At 50.7% G+C, this 15,074-nt stretch overlaps 1 protein-coding gene across 1 annotated transcript in view; it reads left to right on the top strand.

The window, feature by feature from the left end:
* The window catches only part of LOC140427050 (organic cation/carnitine transporter 2-like), a 196,339-nt gene that overhangs the window by 165,798 nt on the left and 15,467 nt on the right, over positions 1-15,074 (top strand). Inside the window, exon 9 of the mRNA XM_072512495.1 lies at positions 389-524. Coding sequence (XP_072368596.1) covers positions 389-524 — 136 coding nt within the window. The remainder of the gene's footprint in view (positions 1-388; positions 525-15,074) is intronic.

The raw sequence follows: 15,074 nt of genomic DNA, 5'->3' as shown, positions 1-15,074 counted from the left end.
TTGAGAGGGATTCTGGTTCCGCCTCACTGGTCTTGGGTATATCCCACAAGCTGTAAAGGCTGCTGGAGACCTGCGGGAGGCTCCTCCCAGGATCTACCGACCGTGTTGCACTCTTGTTCGCGCTCAACACGGCTGGTAGATCACGTCCTATGTGGTTGGATAATACTTTGTTCTAAGAATGTTCGGAAAGGGTCAAAATCAGGCAGGAGAAAATCTTCAAAATATAAACAAAATAAGCATCTCCGCATATTATATGACTGTATCTGCATTGAAAATACAACTAAGAGTGGTGATTAAATACATGGCCTGTGCGACCTGCATTGTTTATGGCTTTATGTAAATGTGTTGATCTTTCCAAACAGACAACTTACGCTCTGTATTTCCACAGGTGTTTATTCTGAGTTTCTGCCTTATATTCTGATGGGAAGCCTGACAGTGTTTTCAGCATTTCTAGTCCTGTTTCTGCCTGAAACACTCAATGTTCCTCTCCCTGAAACCATTGACCAGATGCAGAAAGTAAAGAGGTACGTCTGTACAGTCTTCTTCGACTTGATATTTCCAGAGGAGGAAAATGGGAATGGAGGTGGGGCTGTGAGAGGAAGGGGTGTTGGTAAAGTTGGGATGGAGTCAACGGGGGTCAAATTCTTTTGCATTTCCGCCAGCAGGAAGCTTTCTCAATGTCAGGCTGGTAATAGTTTCAACTGCACTCTGCAGAAAGGTGGGCGCCAATAGGAGTCACTTGAAAATGAAATGAAATGAAAATCGCTTATTGTCACAAGTAGGCTTCAAATGAAGTTACTGTGAAAAGCTCCTAGTCGCCACATTCTGCCGCCTGTTCGGGGAGGCTGGTACAGGAATTGAACCCTGCTGCTGGCCTGCCTTGGTCTACTTTCAAAGCCAGCGATTTAGCCCTGTGCTTTGCAGGATCGCCTCACACCGAAAAAGCACCATCCCTCCTCCGCACCCAGTGACCACCTGTTCATTGGAGGAAGCCTCGAATGACAGACAGGAAATTAATCGGAGCCAAAGACTCCAAGCCTCAACGACAGGGCCGCATGAGTGAAAGGTTCCAAACAGAATAAAAATAACATACTGCAGATACTGGAAATCTGAATCATAAACAGAAAATGCTGGAAATATTCAACCAGTCTGGCAGCATCTCTGGAGTGAGAAATAGAATTAACATTTCCTGTCCGTAACTCCATTGACTCCAAACGTTGGTGTCATGTAACGGAAAGGTTTCTAAGTGTGATAGCGAGTGGGACAAACTGCGAGCTTCCAAGCCCTCAGCCCAGCAAGGCTGTCACCGCTATAAAGCGTTAATTGGTCCACTTAACGAGGCCCCATGGGCTTCACGCCACAAATGATGGTCCCGCTGACTGATTCACCGGGACCGCGCTCGCCAGCTCCCTGCTAACAAGGAGCAGCACTTAAACCGTTCCTGCAGAGTCTACCTCACTCAGCTCGCAGTCATGTCGCTGAGACGACCAGCCCCACGATTCAAGGGTGCAGACCTGGGCAGACTACTCGAAGCGGTCGAGGCCAGGCCCTGTTCTCCCGAAGGTATCGGAGGGTCAACCACAGGGCAGCCAGTGCCGCTGGGAGGAAGTGGCAGCAGCACTCAGCTCGGGGAGTGTGTGACCCAGAGGAGCGGCACTCAGTGCCACAAGAAGGTCAATGACTTCCACCCACTGGGCTACTCTGGTGAGTTGGCACCAGACCGCACCCCCCCCCCCCCCCCGGAAGAGAATGCTCCTGGCACCGCCCCCGCCCAGCACAGTTCCATGCCCCGGCCCACCCATGTCCAGCTGCGCGACCAACGCCACCCCGTTCCCACCCCCCCATACTCCTCATCCTCCCCCCAACCCCGAGCTCCCACCCCTGCGATGAACCATGCGTGCAGCCAACGATGCTCCCTCTGTGTCCCTGCAGTTGAACTTGGACCTGCAGACAGTGCCTACACAGTCCTATCCCCCATGAGTGATGCTACACAGACCCTGGGGGGTGCGGGGTGGGTGGCGGGCCACAGGGATGGGGAAGGGGTGGGAAGAGGGGGGGTTGTGGAGCGGAGGAATGATGGACGAGGCCACGTCTTAGATGATGCCGGAGAGGATGGAGGTCTTCCTGGCTTTCCGGGCTTGCCGGACCCTCACCGCTCCCGCCTGTTCTCCATCCTCCGGCTGGTCCTGCTGGTCCTTCCCAGGTTCGTCTCCAGCCCCTCCTGCTCTGGCGCCTCCTCATCCTCCTCCTCAGAAGTGGCCACATATTCCTCCCCCTCCACCTCCAGCACATCGCCCCACTGCTGTGCCAGGTTTTACAGGACAAAGCAGACCACCACAAAGCGGGCGACCCTCTGGGGTCAAGGCAACGGAGCCACATTTTGAGGAATCCGATGCACCGCTCAATGACAGTTTGGGTAGCCACGTGAGGTTTGTTGTATCGTGCCTCTGCATTGGTCAACGGCCTCCATACTGCCGTCATTAGCCAGGTCCTAAATGCATATCCCTTATCCCTCAAGAGCAACTGGCCTTCCTGGGATGCTCCTTGAAGAGACCGGGGATGTCCGCCTAACCCAGGATGTAGCTGTCGTGCACACTCCCTGGGAAGCACGGACAGGTGAATGATCTTCATGTGGTGATTGCACATGAGCTCGACTTTCAGGGAGTGGAACCACTTCCTGTTGATGTAGAGCAGTTCCTGACAGCCTGATGAGTGCAAGGCGACATGCGTGCCATCTTCTAACCCCTGGACCTGGGGCATCCCGTCGATGACCGAGATTCCTGCTGCCCAGGCATCTTGTTTGGCTTGGTCCATGTCAAAGTTTATGTAGTTTTCTGCTCGGGCATACTGGGCTTCCGTGACCTCACGAATGCACTTGTGGGCTGCAGCTTGTGAGATGCCACACAAGTACCCACTCGGGCCTGGGAATGATCCTGATGCCTAGACATTCAGGGCTGCCCTGACCTTGATGGCCACTGGCAGCGGGTATCCTCCTCCATGTGGTGCAAGGACATGACACAGGTGCCGTACCATCTACTTGTTGAGGCAGAGCGTCCTGTGGCACACAATGTCCGTCATCTGTTCAAAAGAGGAGCAAAACCTGTACATCTTGGGCTGTCGCCGGCCTCTCTTTCTGGATCCTGTCATAATATGCACATATGCACATCATGAGGTAAAGACTGGCAGTGACAGACACCCAGGTTAGCCAATCAACACACAGGACAGAACACAACCAATCACCAGACAGAACACTAGAGGGAGGCTTCCTACTATAAAACACACGAGGCATCAGCACTCCGCCTCTTTCCACTGGTGACAACTGTAGTGACAGGGTGTCTATATCAGTCAGCACCTTCTACACGTGGATCAGAGCTAGTCTGGGCTAGGTAGTTAGAGTTAGTGCACTTAGAGCAGTAGAGCGTCAACCTACAGCCAGCTGAGTGCATTGTTACAGAAGTTCAATAAATCATATTGAACCAACGCCTAAGTTTGGTGTATGCTTTACAGTCCAACTGCACCCTGTTGCAGTCCGTGTTACCCCAGGTGAATAAAACAACATGATACCAGGAGTCTACTTCATCTAAGTAATTTACCTTGAATAATTCAGTGACGACCAGCAAGTGCCTTCCAGCGGCATGGAGAAGGTCCAGGCCCCTCCACATCTCTGGATCTCCGGAAGTCTCGGCGCCAACTGGCTGGTCTTCAAGCAGAAATTCAGTCTCTACATTGAGGCCTCGGACTTCGAGGATGCGTCCAATGCCAGAAAAATTGCGCTGCTCCTATCGACTGCGGGGGACCAGGCCATTCAAATCTTCAATTCGCTCACTTTTGCCGATGGCGAGGACAAGACCAAGTTCCCGATCATTTTAGCCAATTTCGACAGCCACTGTGAAGTCGAAACGAACGAGAGCTTTGAGCGCTATGTCTTCCAGCAATGCCTTCAGGATGAGGATGAGCCTTTCCAATCCTTTCTAACTCATCTCCGCATATTAGCGCAATCCTGCATCTATGGCGACGCCGCTCATTCCCTCATCAGGGATCAGAACGTGTTTGGGGTCCACTCCGACGCCCTGCGGGAACAGCTCCTAAAAATAAAAAGCATGACCCTGCCAGTCGCCATCGAGACGTGTAAAGTACGTGAACAGGTGAAAAGTCGCTATTCCCGCCTTAAATCGGCAGAACAGGACCAACTTGCCTCCCACGAGGCAGAGTGTGCAGGCCATCGCCCGAATGCGGCGCCTTAGCATCAATGAAGATGGCCATTTTGCGTGATTTCTCTAGGGTCCCACGCATGCGCACCACGGACGGGAGAACGAAGTGGCCGAAGACCACACTGCGCAGGTGTGAGCGGCGGCTGACCGTACTGCGCATGTGCGACGACTCACGGAGCGTTACGACGTCAACGTCATGATGTGCCCGAACTGCGGCACCACCCACTTAAAGCGGCAATGCTCTCCAAGAGGCAGACGATGTTTAAATTGTGGGAAGCCTGGCCATTATGCAGCCTTGTGCAGGTCTGCACCACAGGTCGTGGGCCAGCGATCCCAGTTCCAACGCAAACACGTTCGAAGTGTACAGGAAGGGCTGCTGGATTCGAATCCTGGTAACACCACGGATCCAGAGGACGACTGCCTGGAGTCCCCATATCGTGTGGGCATCATTACTACGTATGACAAGGCCTCCTCAAATTCAGCAACACGCCTACCTATCCTCAACGTGGATTCTGCGGACGAGTGGCATGCTGTCGTACAAGTTAACCAATGCAGCATCCAATTCAAGCTGGACACTGGTGCTTTAGCCAATCTCATATCTCAAGCAGACTTTGCTCAAATCAAAAGGCAGCCAAAAATTATTCCGCCGGCCTGCCAGCTGCTTGATTATAATGGCAATGCCATTACTGTGTTAGGGTCTTATCACCTGCATGTCTCTAACAAGGCCATCAATGCCACACTGCGATTCAAAATCGTCAAGCCTGACAAGGCTTCCCTGCTTGGTGCCCATGCATGCAAGCTACTCAACCTCGTGCAGCGAGTACAGGCCATGTCCTCTGCCAATGTGAATCTTCAGGCTGACATTGACGAAATCCTGCCACAACACCCGGATGTATTCAGCAGGATGGGTACGCTGCCGTACCGCTACAAAATCTTACTCAGGCCTGATGCCACACCTATGATTTATGCACCACGCCGGGTGCCGGCTCCTCTGAAGGACCGTTTAAAGGCACAGCGGCAGGACCTCCAAGACCAGGGTATAATCTCTAAAGTGACGGAACCGACTGACTGGGTCAGCTCGATGGTCTGTGTGAAGAAGCCCTCAGGAGAGTTGCGGATATGTATTGATCCCAAGGATCTTAACCAAAACATAATGCGGGAACACTACCTGATCCCGAAGCGGGAGGAGCTAACCCGTGAGATGGTACACGCCAAATTCTTCACGAAGCTGGATGCATCGCGTGGCTTCTGGCAGATACAACTGGACGAGTTAGCAGGAAGCTCTGTACGTTTAATACACCTTTCGGAAGGTACTGTTACAACCGCATGCCGTTCGGTATTGTTTCAGCCACTGATATCTTTCACAGGATCATGGAACAGATGCTGGAGGGCATTGATGACGTCATTATATGGTCCACGACCCCAGAGGAACACATATACCTCGTCTCCAACAAGTCTTTCGACGCATACATGCCATCGGCCTCAAGTTGAACAAGGCCAAATGCTCCTTTGGCATGTCATCAATCAAGTTTTGGGGCGATCAAATATCCCAGCAGGGCATGCAACCAGACTCGAACAAAGTCAAGGCCATCAACACCATGAAGACCCCGGAAGACAAAAGGTGGTACTATGCTTCCTGGATATGGTTAACTTCTTGGGAAAGTTCATTCCCAACCTGGCATCACACACCACGGCTCTCAGGCATCTGGTGAAGAAGTCCACTGCATTCCAGTGGCTACCCACACATCAAGCAGAGTGGCTCGAGTTAAAGGCAAAGCTCACCACTGCTCCTGTAATCGTGTTTTTTGACCCGGAGAGGGGGACAAAAATCTCTACGGACGCCAGCCAGAACGGCATTGGTGCGGTACTCCTCCAGAAGAATGACTCCTCGTCCTGGGCTCCAGTGGCCTATGCATCAAGGTCCATGACTCCCACTGAGCAGCGGTATTGCTGAGAAAGAGAAAGAGTGCCTGGGCCTCCTCATCGGCATTGTAAAGTTCCATGACTACGTCTACGGTCTACCAACCTTCACAGTAGAGACTGACCACAGACCCCTTATCCATATCATTCACAAGGACTTGAATGACATGACGCCCAGGCTTCAGCGCATTCTCCTTTGACTCCGCAGGTATGATTTCGAATTGGTATACACACCGAGCAACGAGCTAATCATTGCGGATGTCCTGTCTCGCGCCATCACCTCGCCCTATGAACAGGTCGACTTCGTCTGCCAAATTGAGGCACAGGTGCAACTGTGTGCCAGCAACCTCCCAGCCTCAGATGAAAGAGTAGTCAACATTCGAGAAGAGACTGCCAAGGACCCTCTTCTGCAGCGGGTCATACATCACCTTGCAAATGGTTGGCAGAAAGGGCAATGCCCCCAGTTCTTTAATGTTAAGGACGACCTAACAGTTGTCAAGAGGATCCTGCTCAAGCGGATCCTCCTCAAGCGAGATCGTATCGTTATTCCTCGCAGCCTCCAGAGCTTAGTGCTCAAACAGATCCACGAGGGACACCTCGGTGTCGAGAAATGCAGGCGCAGGGCCCGGCAGGCTGTCTATTGGCCTGGAATCAACCAGGACATATGCAACATGGTCCTCAATTGTGCGACCTGCCAGCGTTTCCAGCCTGCTCAGCCCAAAGAAACACTCCAGCAACACGAGATCGTGATCGCTCCGTGGTCTAAGGTGGGAAACGACCTTTTTCACACCAATGGGCGTGACTATGTGCTTATAATTGATTACTTCTCGAGTTACCCGGAAGTGTGAAGCTGTCAGACCTCACATCAAGGACAGTCATCAAGGCCTGCAAGGAGACATTTGCCAGGCATGGTATTCCACTCACTGTCATGAGTGACAATGGTCCCTGCTTCCACAGCCAAGAGTGGTCCAACTTCGCAAAGCTATACCAGTTCAAGCACATTACCTCAAGCCCACATTACCCGCAATCTAACGGGAAGGTTGAAAAAGGGGTCCATATCGTGAAGCAACTGCTCTGCAAGGCTGCGGACTCAGCTTCTGACTTTAACCTTGCACTGTTGGCATACAGGGCAACCCCTCTGTCCACCGGTATGTCTCCTGCACAACTCCTCATGAATAGAGAACTGCGGACGACTGTTCCGGCCATACACTTACCAGACCTGGATCACCTCCCAGTGCTGCAAGAGGTGCAGCAACTCAGGAACCGGCAAAAGCTGACATACGATGCTCATGCTACTGATTTGCCTGTGCTATCTCCGGAAGATACTGTTCGCATCAAGTTGCCTGGTGGAGGCTGGTCAGCCCCAGCTGTTGTTGTTCGACAGGCTGCTCCCAGGTCGCTCATGGTTCGCATGGCTGATGGCTCCATTGTCAGGCGCAACAGAAGGGCACTACGCAAACTTGCCTGCCCACCACCGGATCTCACGTTTCCAGCTGTCGTTATGCCTTTTCCAGCCACCTCGCTCCACGAGGCCACCAATCTGGTTGCAATCCCGCCTGTCACGGCGCCGTCGACCCCACCTCCACCTCTCAGGCGATCGACAAGGATCCAACGCCAGCCACAGAGATTGGATTTATAAATATTTCCTTTGTACATATTGTTCTGTATCTGCACACTAGACACCTTACATGTACATATGCATTCACTCGCCATTTGCTGTAAATAGTCCTATCTGTATATATGTTGTATATGCTCTAAGCAAGCGACAATTTTTTTTTTAAAGGGGGGGATGTCATAGTATGCACCCAATGCACATCATGAGGTAAAGACTGGCAGTGACAGACACCCAGGTTACAATCAACACACAGGACAGAACACAACCAATCACCAGACTGAACACTAGAGGGGGGCTTCCTACTATAAAACACACAAGGCATCAGCACTTCGCCTCTTTTCACTGGTGACAACTGTAGTGACAGTCAGGGTGTATATATCAGTCAGCACCTTCTACACGTGGATCAGAGCTAGTCTGGTCTAGTTAGTTAGAGTTAGTAAACTTAGAGTAGTAGAGTGTCAACCTACAGCCAGCTGTGTGCATTGTTACAGAAGTTCAATAAATCGTATGAACCAACGCCTAAGTTTGGTGTATGCTTTACACTCCAACTGCATCCTGTTGCAGTCCGTGTTACCCCAGGGTGAATAACACAACAGATCCCTTCCTGGTCTGATGGGCGGGGTCCGACATATAGTCCACTGCCTCGAGCATCTGTCAACTCTGCTGCCGCTGCCTCCTCCAGCATCCGGCTATCTGGTCTCCCATCAGCACCACTAGGGCAAGTTCCGTAGGGTCCAAGATATCGTCCATACTGTGTAATATATGTAAGGAATTGGGAGAGAGTTGGAGACTGACAACCAGCGGTGTCTACCAATCCCGGACCCATGTTCCTCATCGCTCCATGTACCACCACTCCCCATGCCCTGCCATTCGACATGACCTACCAACACACCCCAACCGCAAAAGGAGCCCCCTGCTCAATGGACCCCACAGCACCCTACAGCCTGTATCCCAGACACCTGCACAAAACATTACCAGGACTGGCCACTGGTCCCCTCTCCGGTGAACACACCCACCCTCTGACCATGGAAATGTCCCCAATTCTGGAGCCAGCCCATGGGTGTTTGGATGTTGGCCACTGTGTCCGTGGTGTTGCTTCCTGCAGTGTTCAGGCAGAATTTCCAGCTGTAGCCACCTGTGTTGGCCACTTCCTGACGTAAAATGGAGAATAGCAAAGGTTGAAGGGAAATTCAGCCAACACAGGCAAAAACTAGCAGGTGTACGTTTACTGTGTATTAGACTCTGCAAAAGCCCAGACAGCATCGATACAAGCAGCCATCTGCACAGTAATGTAGCAGCCATCTACTTAGTAATGAGCGATCCCCAGGAACAATCGAAACATTCGAGGTAAACAAGGCCAAGCCAGACTCCTCGGCACCAGCAGGAGCCAACACAAAAGAGGTTAATGGACACTTAAAGACCGCTCAACGATTAGGGAACAGCTTCAGTATTGGAGAAATCGAACCAAGCGATTGGAACGAAGTCCAATCACTTGAAGCCAGATACGGTGTCCGCCCCGAAAGGCGGGAAGCCCCTGGGGACTATAAAGTAAAGCCCCCAAGTTCAAATCGTCCTTCTTGACAGGGTCACTCAGCAACACGAACCAACCCTTGGAAATGACCTGTCCAGCTGCCTCCAAAGAACGTAAGTCTCAAGTCAACGCTCGCTACGAGATATGCGCTCCTAGCTACCAGTCCATACCAGCTTTTGAATCCCGCAGACTCAGAACTCGAGCAAAAGGCCATTTGTTCCCCTGAGATGGTGGGCCAGTTCGAAGCTAAGTATAGGCCTGTTAGTTCTCGAAATAGCCTAGAAAGTAGAGTTTATGCATGAGTAGCGATTTACTGTGTATAATAAATGTGCTTTGATTTGAATCTTACTAATTGGTATATTGAGTTATTGATCATTACTTGAACTTGAACCTCGTGGCGGTATCATGAAGATACCTGGCGACTCTAGAGCAAAGGTTATAAAACAGAGCCAATTGAACCAACCAAAAGTGAGCAACATATTACCGGCGACATCCTGACGGGACCCGATCTCGAAGTGGCTTAACCACTCCGGGAGAACCCAAAATTTGAATTAGAAATCCAATTGGGAACAGAAAAACCACAAGTGTTCAAGCAGTTCTGATCAATCCTCATAATTCGGAAGTGTGTTAATGCATGCGTAACTAACAGGGCTATAAGGTAAAACTAATAGATTTTTTTGTTGCGACAAAACTGTTGGGAGTTTGTATTCCGGAAAATAGCGAAAGCCGTACCTGTAATTACAGCACCGCCTTAATATCCCTTGTTCCAAATGTTACAAGAAGTATTCAGATAAGAAAGATGGCAATGCAGGTAATGCAACGCCTCATGAACCCCAAAGAATTTGTGGTCGCAGCGACCAGCAGCAGTAGAGTAGGACAGTGTCCCGTTTGGGAAGAGGAAATCAGAAAGTACCTCAAAGGGAAAGGATGGCCCCTTTGGAGCGAATTCTGTGAAAATGAGGAAACAGGTCCCGGGAGTATAGGACATACTTGGTGGGAGAACCTGAGCGAAATTCACAAGAAGAGCTTAGGAAAAGCCCGCAAGCCGATGGCAATCGTGTCCTGTTTGGCACAATTGCGAGGCACAGAGGAGGTCGTTAGGATGCTCCGGAAAGTGATAGAAGGCGTACATCGAATGAGCAAGGTCGATGTCAGTGAGGTAGAGAAAGAGAACGTAGAGTTAAGGAGGAAGCTGGCAGCAAAAGACGGAGAGGTGGATGATGCCAAGAAGGCACACCAGTCTTGTCTGGTGCACTTAAGCAGCTTCCAGTCCCAGTACGAAAAGGCCTATCAGGACACGCAACGTGCAGTCCTGGTACGAGAGGAAACCGAGAAGCAGGTAGAGGCATTGCAGAGGCAGTGTAGTGACCTGAAGGCAGCGTTAAGAGCACTCCATGCTGCCACCACGGAGCAAAGACAAAGCTCATTAGGCCATGCAAAGTGCCGGAAGCAGATTGCAGAGCTGCAATCTCTGCTTTCAGTTCAAAAAGGATTCCAGGAAACCTTTGGATCACAGTTAGATGAGGAAGACGGCCCTGCTTGGGAAGAATTGAGTGAGACAGCGCAGAGATATGTTCGGGGAACATGTGCACAGGGAAAGCCCCAGAAGAGAAAAGCGCCCCGATCCCCCACAGACCAGATAGTTCAGGCTCCAATGAACCCAGTAACCACCCACCGCACAGCCACATCGGACGACACGGAATTTCTGTACACCACCCCCTTAAAGTGACCCAATTACGGGATGCGTGCGATAAAATCAAACCGTTCCTCCCCACCTCAGACCCCCACCACTTCTTTGCCAGAGTAAAGCAGCAGGCGACCATGTACGGCCTGGACGAGCGAGAGCAAGTAAAGCTCACAGTTTTGAGTTTAGAACCTTCGGTCGTAGCAGCCCTTCCCGACCCACAGAATGTAGGAGGAGGCACCCTTGCAGAAATGCATACCGCGATCCTAGACGCGATCGGGTATAACAGGGGTGACCCCGTAGAAGGCCTCAATAAGTGCAGGCAAAAGAAAACCGAGCACCCCACAGCGTTTGCTGGACGCTTGTGGATCCATTTCGCAGCAGTTTTCGGAGACTTAGACCGCGCCCCTTTGTCCCCAGACAACATGGCCAAATGGACCCGCACCCTTATCTCCCATGCCACAGAAACAGGACAAAAAGCCTGTACAAATTATGACCCCTCAGAGGAGGCTCATAATGAGAAATGGGTTGTAAAAAGATTGTCCCGCACCTGGGAGCAATCTGTTCAAAACAAACCCACGAACAAAAACCCCGAAGAACAGCAGGCCGAAGCAGACATACACACAGTTAAGGCACACCAGAACCCCGCATGGGTAAATGAAGGCAGGAACAGCCCCCCCACAAAAGTCACAGCAGTGTTACAATTGTGGACAGTTGGGACACTTTGCAAGAGAATGCAATGCCCCACAAAAGCAACAGAGAGCCCAGCAGACAGGCATTCTAAATAAGAACAGGACAAAGCCAATACATAGCGTTAGCACCCGTACAGATCAGAGAGACCTGAACGGAACAGACTGACAGTGCTCGGGCTCCCCCAGTTGGGTCTGCGATACCCTTTGGGATAGGTCCGGCCGACCAGTAGTTGCAGCAAAAATACGGGGACAGCCCATCGAGTTTCTCTGGGACACAGGAGGGTCCCGCACCACAATCAATTCCTCCACATTTTTCAAAAGGACACGTGGCCCACTACAGCCACCATCACCCTCAGCGGATTTACAGGCCACTCACAGCAGGGACACATCACAGCCCCTGTACCCTTCAAATCGGCAACATCACCACCAAGCACCCCATAGTTTTAATCAATCTACCCACACAGCAGAACACATTTTAGGCATAGATTTCATGAATTCCCACAATCTATCCTTTGATCCAGTCAACCAATGTGTCTGGAAAATGGCAAAATCCGCAAGAGCCCCGCAACGCTCACCAGAGGAGAATATGCAAACAAAATTAGCGCAATAGGCGAATTTTGGTTTGGCCCGACCACGATTAGCACGGACAAGCAGGTTAGGGCAGTTTTACAAAGGAACAGGACAGCATTCGCGACCCACAAACACGACTGTGGCCGGATGACGGTTCCGTTCAAATCACAGGACCTGACCCTAGACCCCAAAAGCAATACGTATTTCGCAAGAGGCAGAGGGAGAAATCGCAAAAGTTATCGACAGCTTATTAAAGCAGGGCGTACTCAGATCAGTAGCCTCCACTAATAATGCTCCGATTTGGCCAGTGAGAAAGCCCGATGGATCATGGCGACTGACCATTGATTACCGGGAACTCAACAAAGTCACCCCAGCAGCAGCCCCCACGGTAGCCACAAGTCCCGAGAGCATGCTCAAACAGGGACTCAACTCACAATACTTTACGGTTTTGGACATCAGTAATGGATTCTGGTCCATTCCATTGGCAAAAGCATGCCAATACAAATTTGCATTCACGTTCAAAAATCAGCAGTCCACGTGGACATGCCTTCCACAAGGATTCCACAACTCTCCCTCCATTTTCCACCGACAGCTGGCAAATGGATTATAAAAATTTTCTCGCCCCGAATGTCTGGTCCAGTATGTGGACAACCTACTACTGCAGACAGACACCAAGGAAGAGCACATCGAGCTTCTGTCCGAACTCCTGGAACTCCTACAGAAAATTGGATGTAAAGTCAACCCCAAAAAGGCCCAGATTTTGGAAAACAAAGTGATATATTTGGGTACAATTACCACGCATGGTAAACACGAGATCGAGCATAAAAGAATTGACTCGATTGCCAAATTGCCCCTTCCCCAGAATGTTTCAGCCCTCCGGTCATTTTTAGGACTGGTTGGCTACTGCCGAAACTACATTGACAGTTTCGCCAGCAAGGCAGCACCCCTCTCAGACCTCCTAAAGAAAGGAGCCCCCTGGGAATGGCTTCTGCAGCATATGGATGCTGTGGACTCATTGAAAAGAGCAGTCATTGCAGCCCCCGCACTACAAGTTCCAGACCCGCCTTCCCCCGATGCGATAGAGGTAGCAAGCACAGACCGCACCCTTTCGGCCATGCTCCTCCAGGAACGGCACAAACAGTTAAGGCCCGTGGCTTATGCCTCCAGAGTTTTAGATGCTGTGGAGCAGGGATTTTCAGCCTGTGAACGGCACCTGCTCGCAGTTTTTTCGGCAGTACAATATTTTTCGTACATAACCGGACTGAACCCCATCACAATCCTTACAGAACACACCCCCACCCAACTTTTACTTGACGGACGACTCAAGGACGATACAGTTAGTCAAATAAGAGCAGCCAATTGGACCCTTCTTTTGCAATGATGGGACATCACTGTTAAAAGGACCAAGACCCACACTTTTTTAGCCAATAACCTACAGTACCCCGGAACCCCCCATGAATGTGAAATCATCTCACCACACCACAACACAGGCCCCTTTATTGCTAAAACACCCCCCAGAAAGATAGGTAGTTCAACCCAGAGCCCCAAGCACACAGACACGTGCGAACCCATAAGAATATATGTGGATGATTCTTCCACAATATTAGAAGGGAAGCGCATAACAAGATGCGGCATTTACGTCGAGGACGCGCCCTAGAGGAAATAGCAATAAAACTTCCAGGACACTTAGGCGCGCAGGCGGCAGAACTTGCGGCCATCACATACAGAGTGGAACACCCAGATTCCTTCCCCAGCCCAGCAGACATATACTCGGACAGCCTCTATGTCTGCAATAGCCTTACGGAATTCCTACCCCTGTGGAAAGCAAGAGGATTTGTTTCAACAGACGGAAAACCCCTCCCTTCAGCCCCATTGCTCCGTCACATTCTAGAAAAGGCACAGAACAGGACTTTTGGAATAGTTAAAGTTCGTAGTCACCACCGTTCCTCCCTCCCTGGAAATGTAAAAGCCGACGCACTGGCAAAAGCAGGTTCCAGGCACGGATACTTTTGGACACTCCCCGAAGGCGCACCAGTGAATGCAGTTCAGGTCTCGCAGACTAATATCGAGGAATTAGTACAGGCCCAGAAGCAGGATAGCAATCTCAGGGAGATTTTAAAAGGAAACTATCCAGCACCCGATGATAGATTCAAAAATGCACTGACCACACATGGCGGTGTGGTGTTAAAAGACACCCTTTATGTGGTTCCTGAACAGGACAGGAATCAGCTCATTTGTTTGTTCCATGACAGTCATGGACATCAGGGAATTGATCCCACTACAGCCCACCTCAGGCAGCTCTGTTGGTGGCCAAGTTTAAAAGAAGACGTAACGCACTACGTTGAGAATTGCCTTATCTGCGCCCAGAACAATCCGGACAGATATGCCAAGAAAGCTCAACTTAGTCACACCCGACCCGTTAATGGCCCCTGGACTAACCTCCAGATTGATGAGATTGGACCATTGCCCCCTTGCAGGAATGGTTATAAATATGTACTCGTGGTGATAGACACGTTTACAAAATGGGTGGAAGCATTCCCATCCAGAACGAACACGGCAAAGATCACAGCCAAAATTTCAACCCACCACATCTTTACGAGATGGGGATTCCCCCCGCAGCATTGAATCCGACCAAGGTTCCCATTTTACGGGACGTGTCATGAAGAACGTCCTCATGATATTTGGCATTACCCAAAAATTCCACATCGCATACCATAGTCAAGTGGTATCGTGAAACGCGTGAATCGGACCCTAAAATCCACCCTCAGAAAAATGGTCCAGCAAAACAACACCACTTGGGATTCAGTCCTTCCTTTTGCGCTGATATTTTTGCGAAATACGGTTTCAACAT

The sequence above is a fragment of the Scyliorhinus torazame genome, chromosome 7 (assembly GCF_047496885.1).
Source record: "Scyliorhinus torazame isolate Kashiwa2021f chromosome 7, sScyTor2.1, whole genome shotgun sequence".
NCBI lineage: Eukaryota > Metazoa > Chordata > Chondrichthyes > Carcharhiniformes > Scyliorhinidae > Scyliorhinus > Scyliorhinus torazame.
Note: the sequence above shows the minus strand (reverse complement) of the source record. Positions and strands in the feature narration are given on the sequence as shown.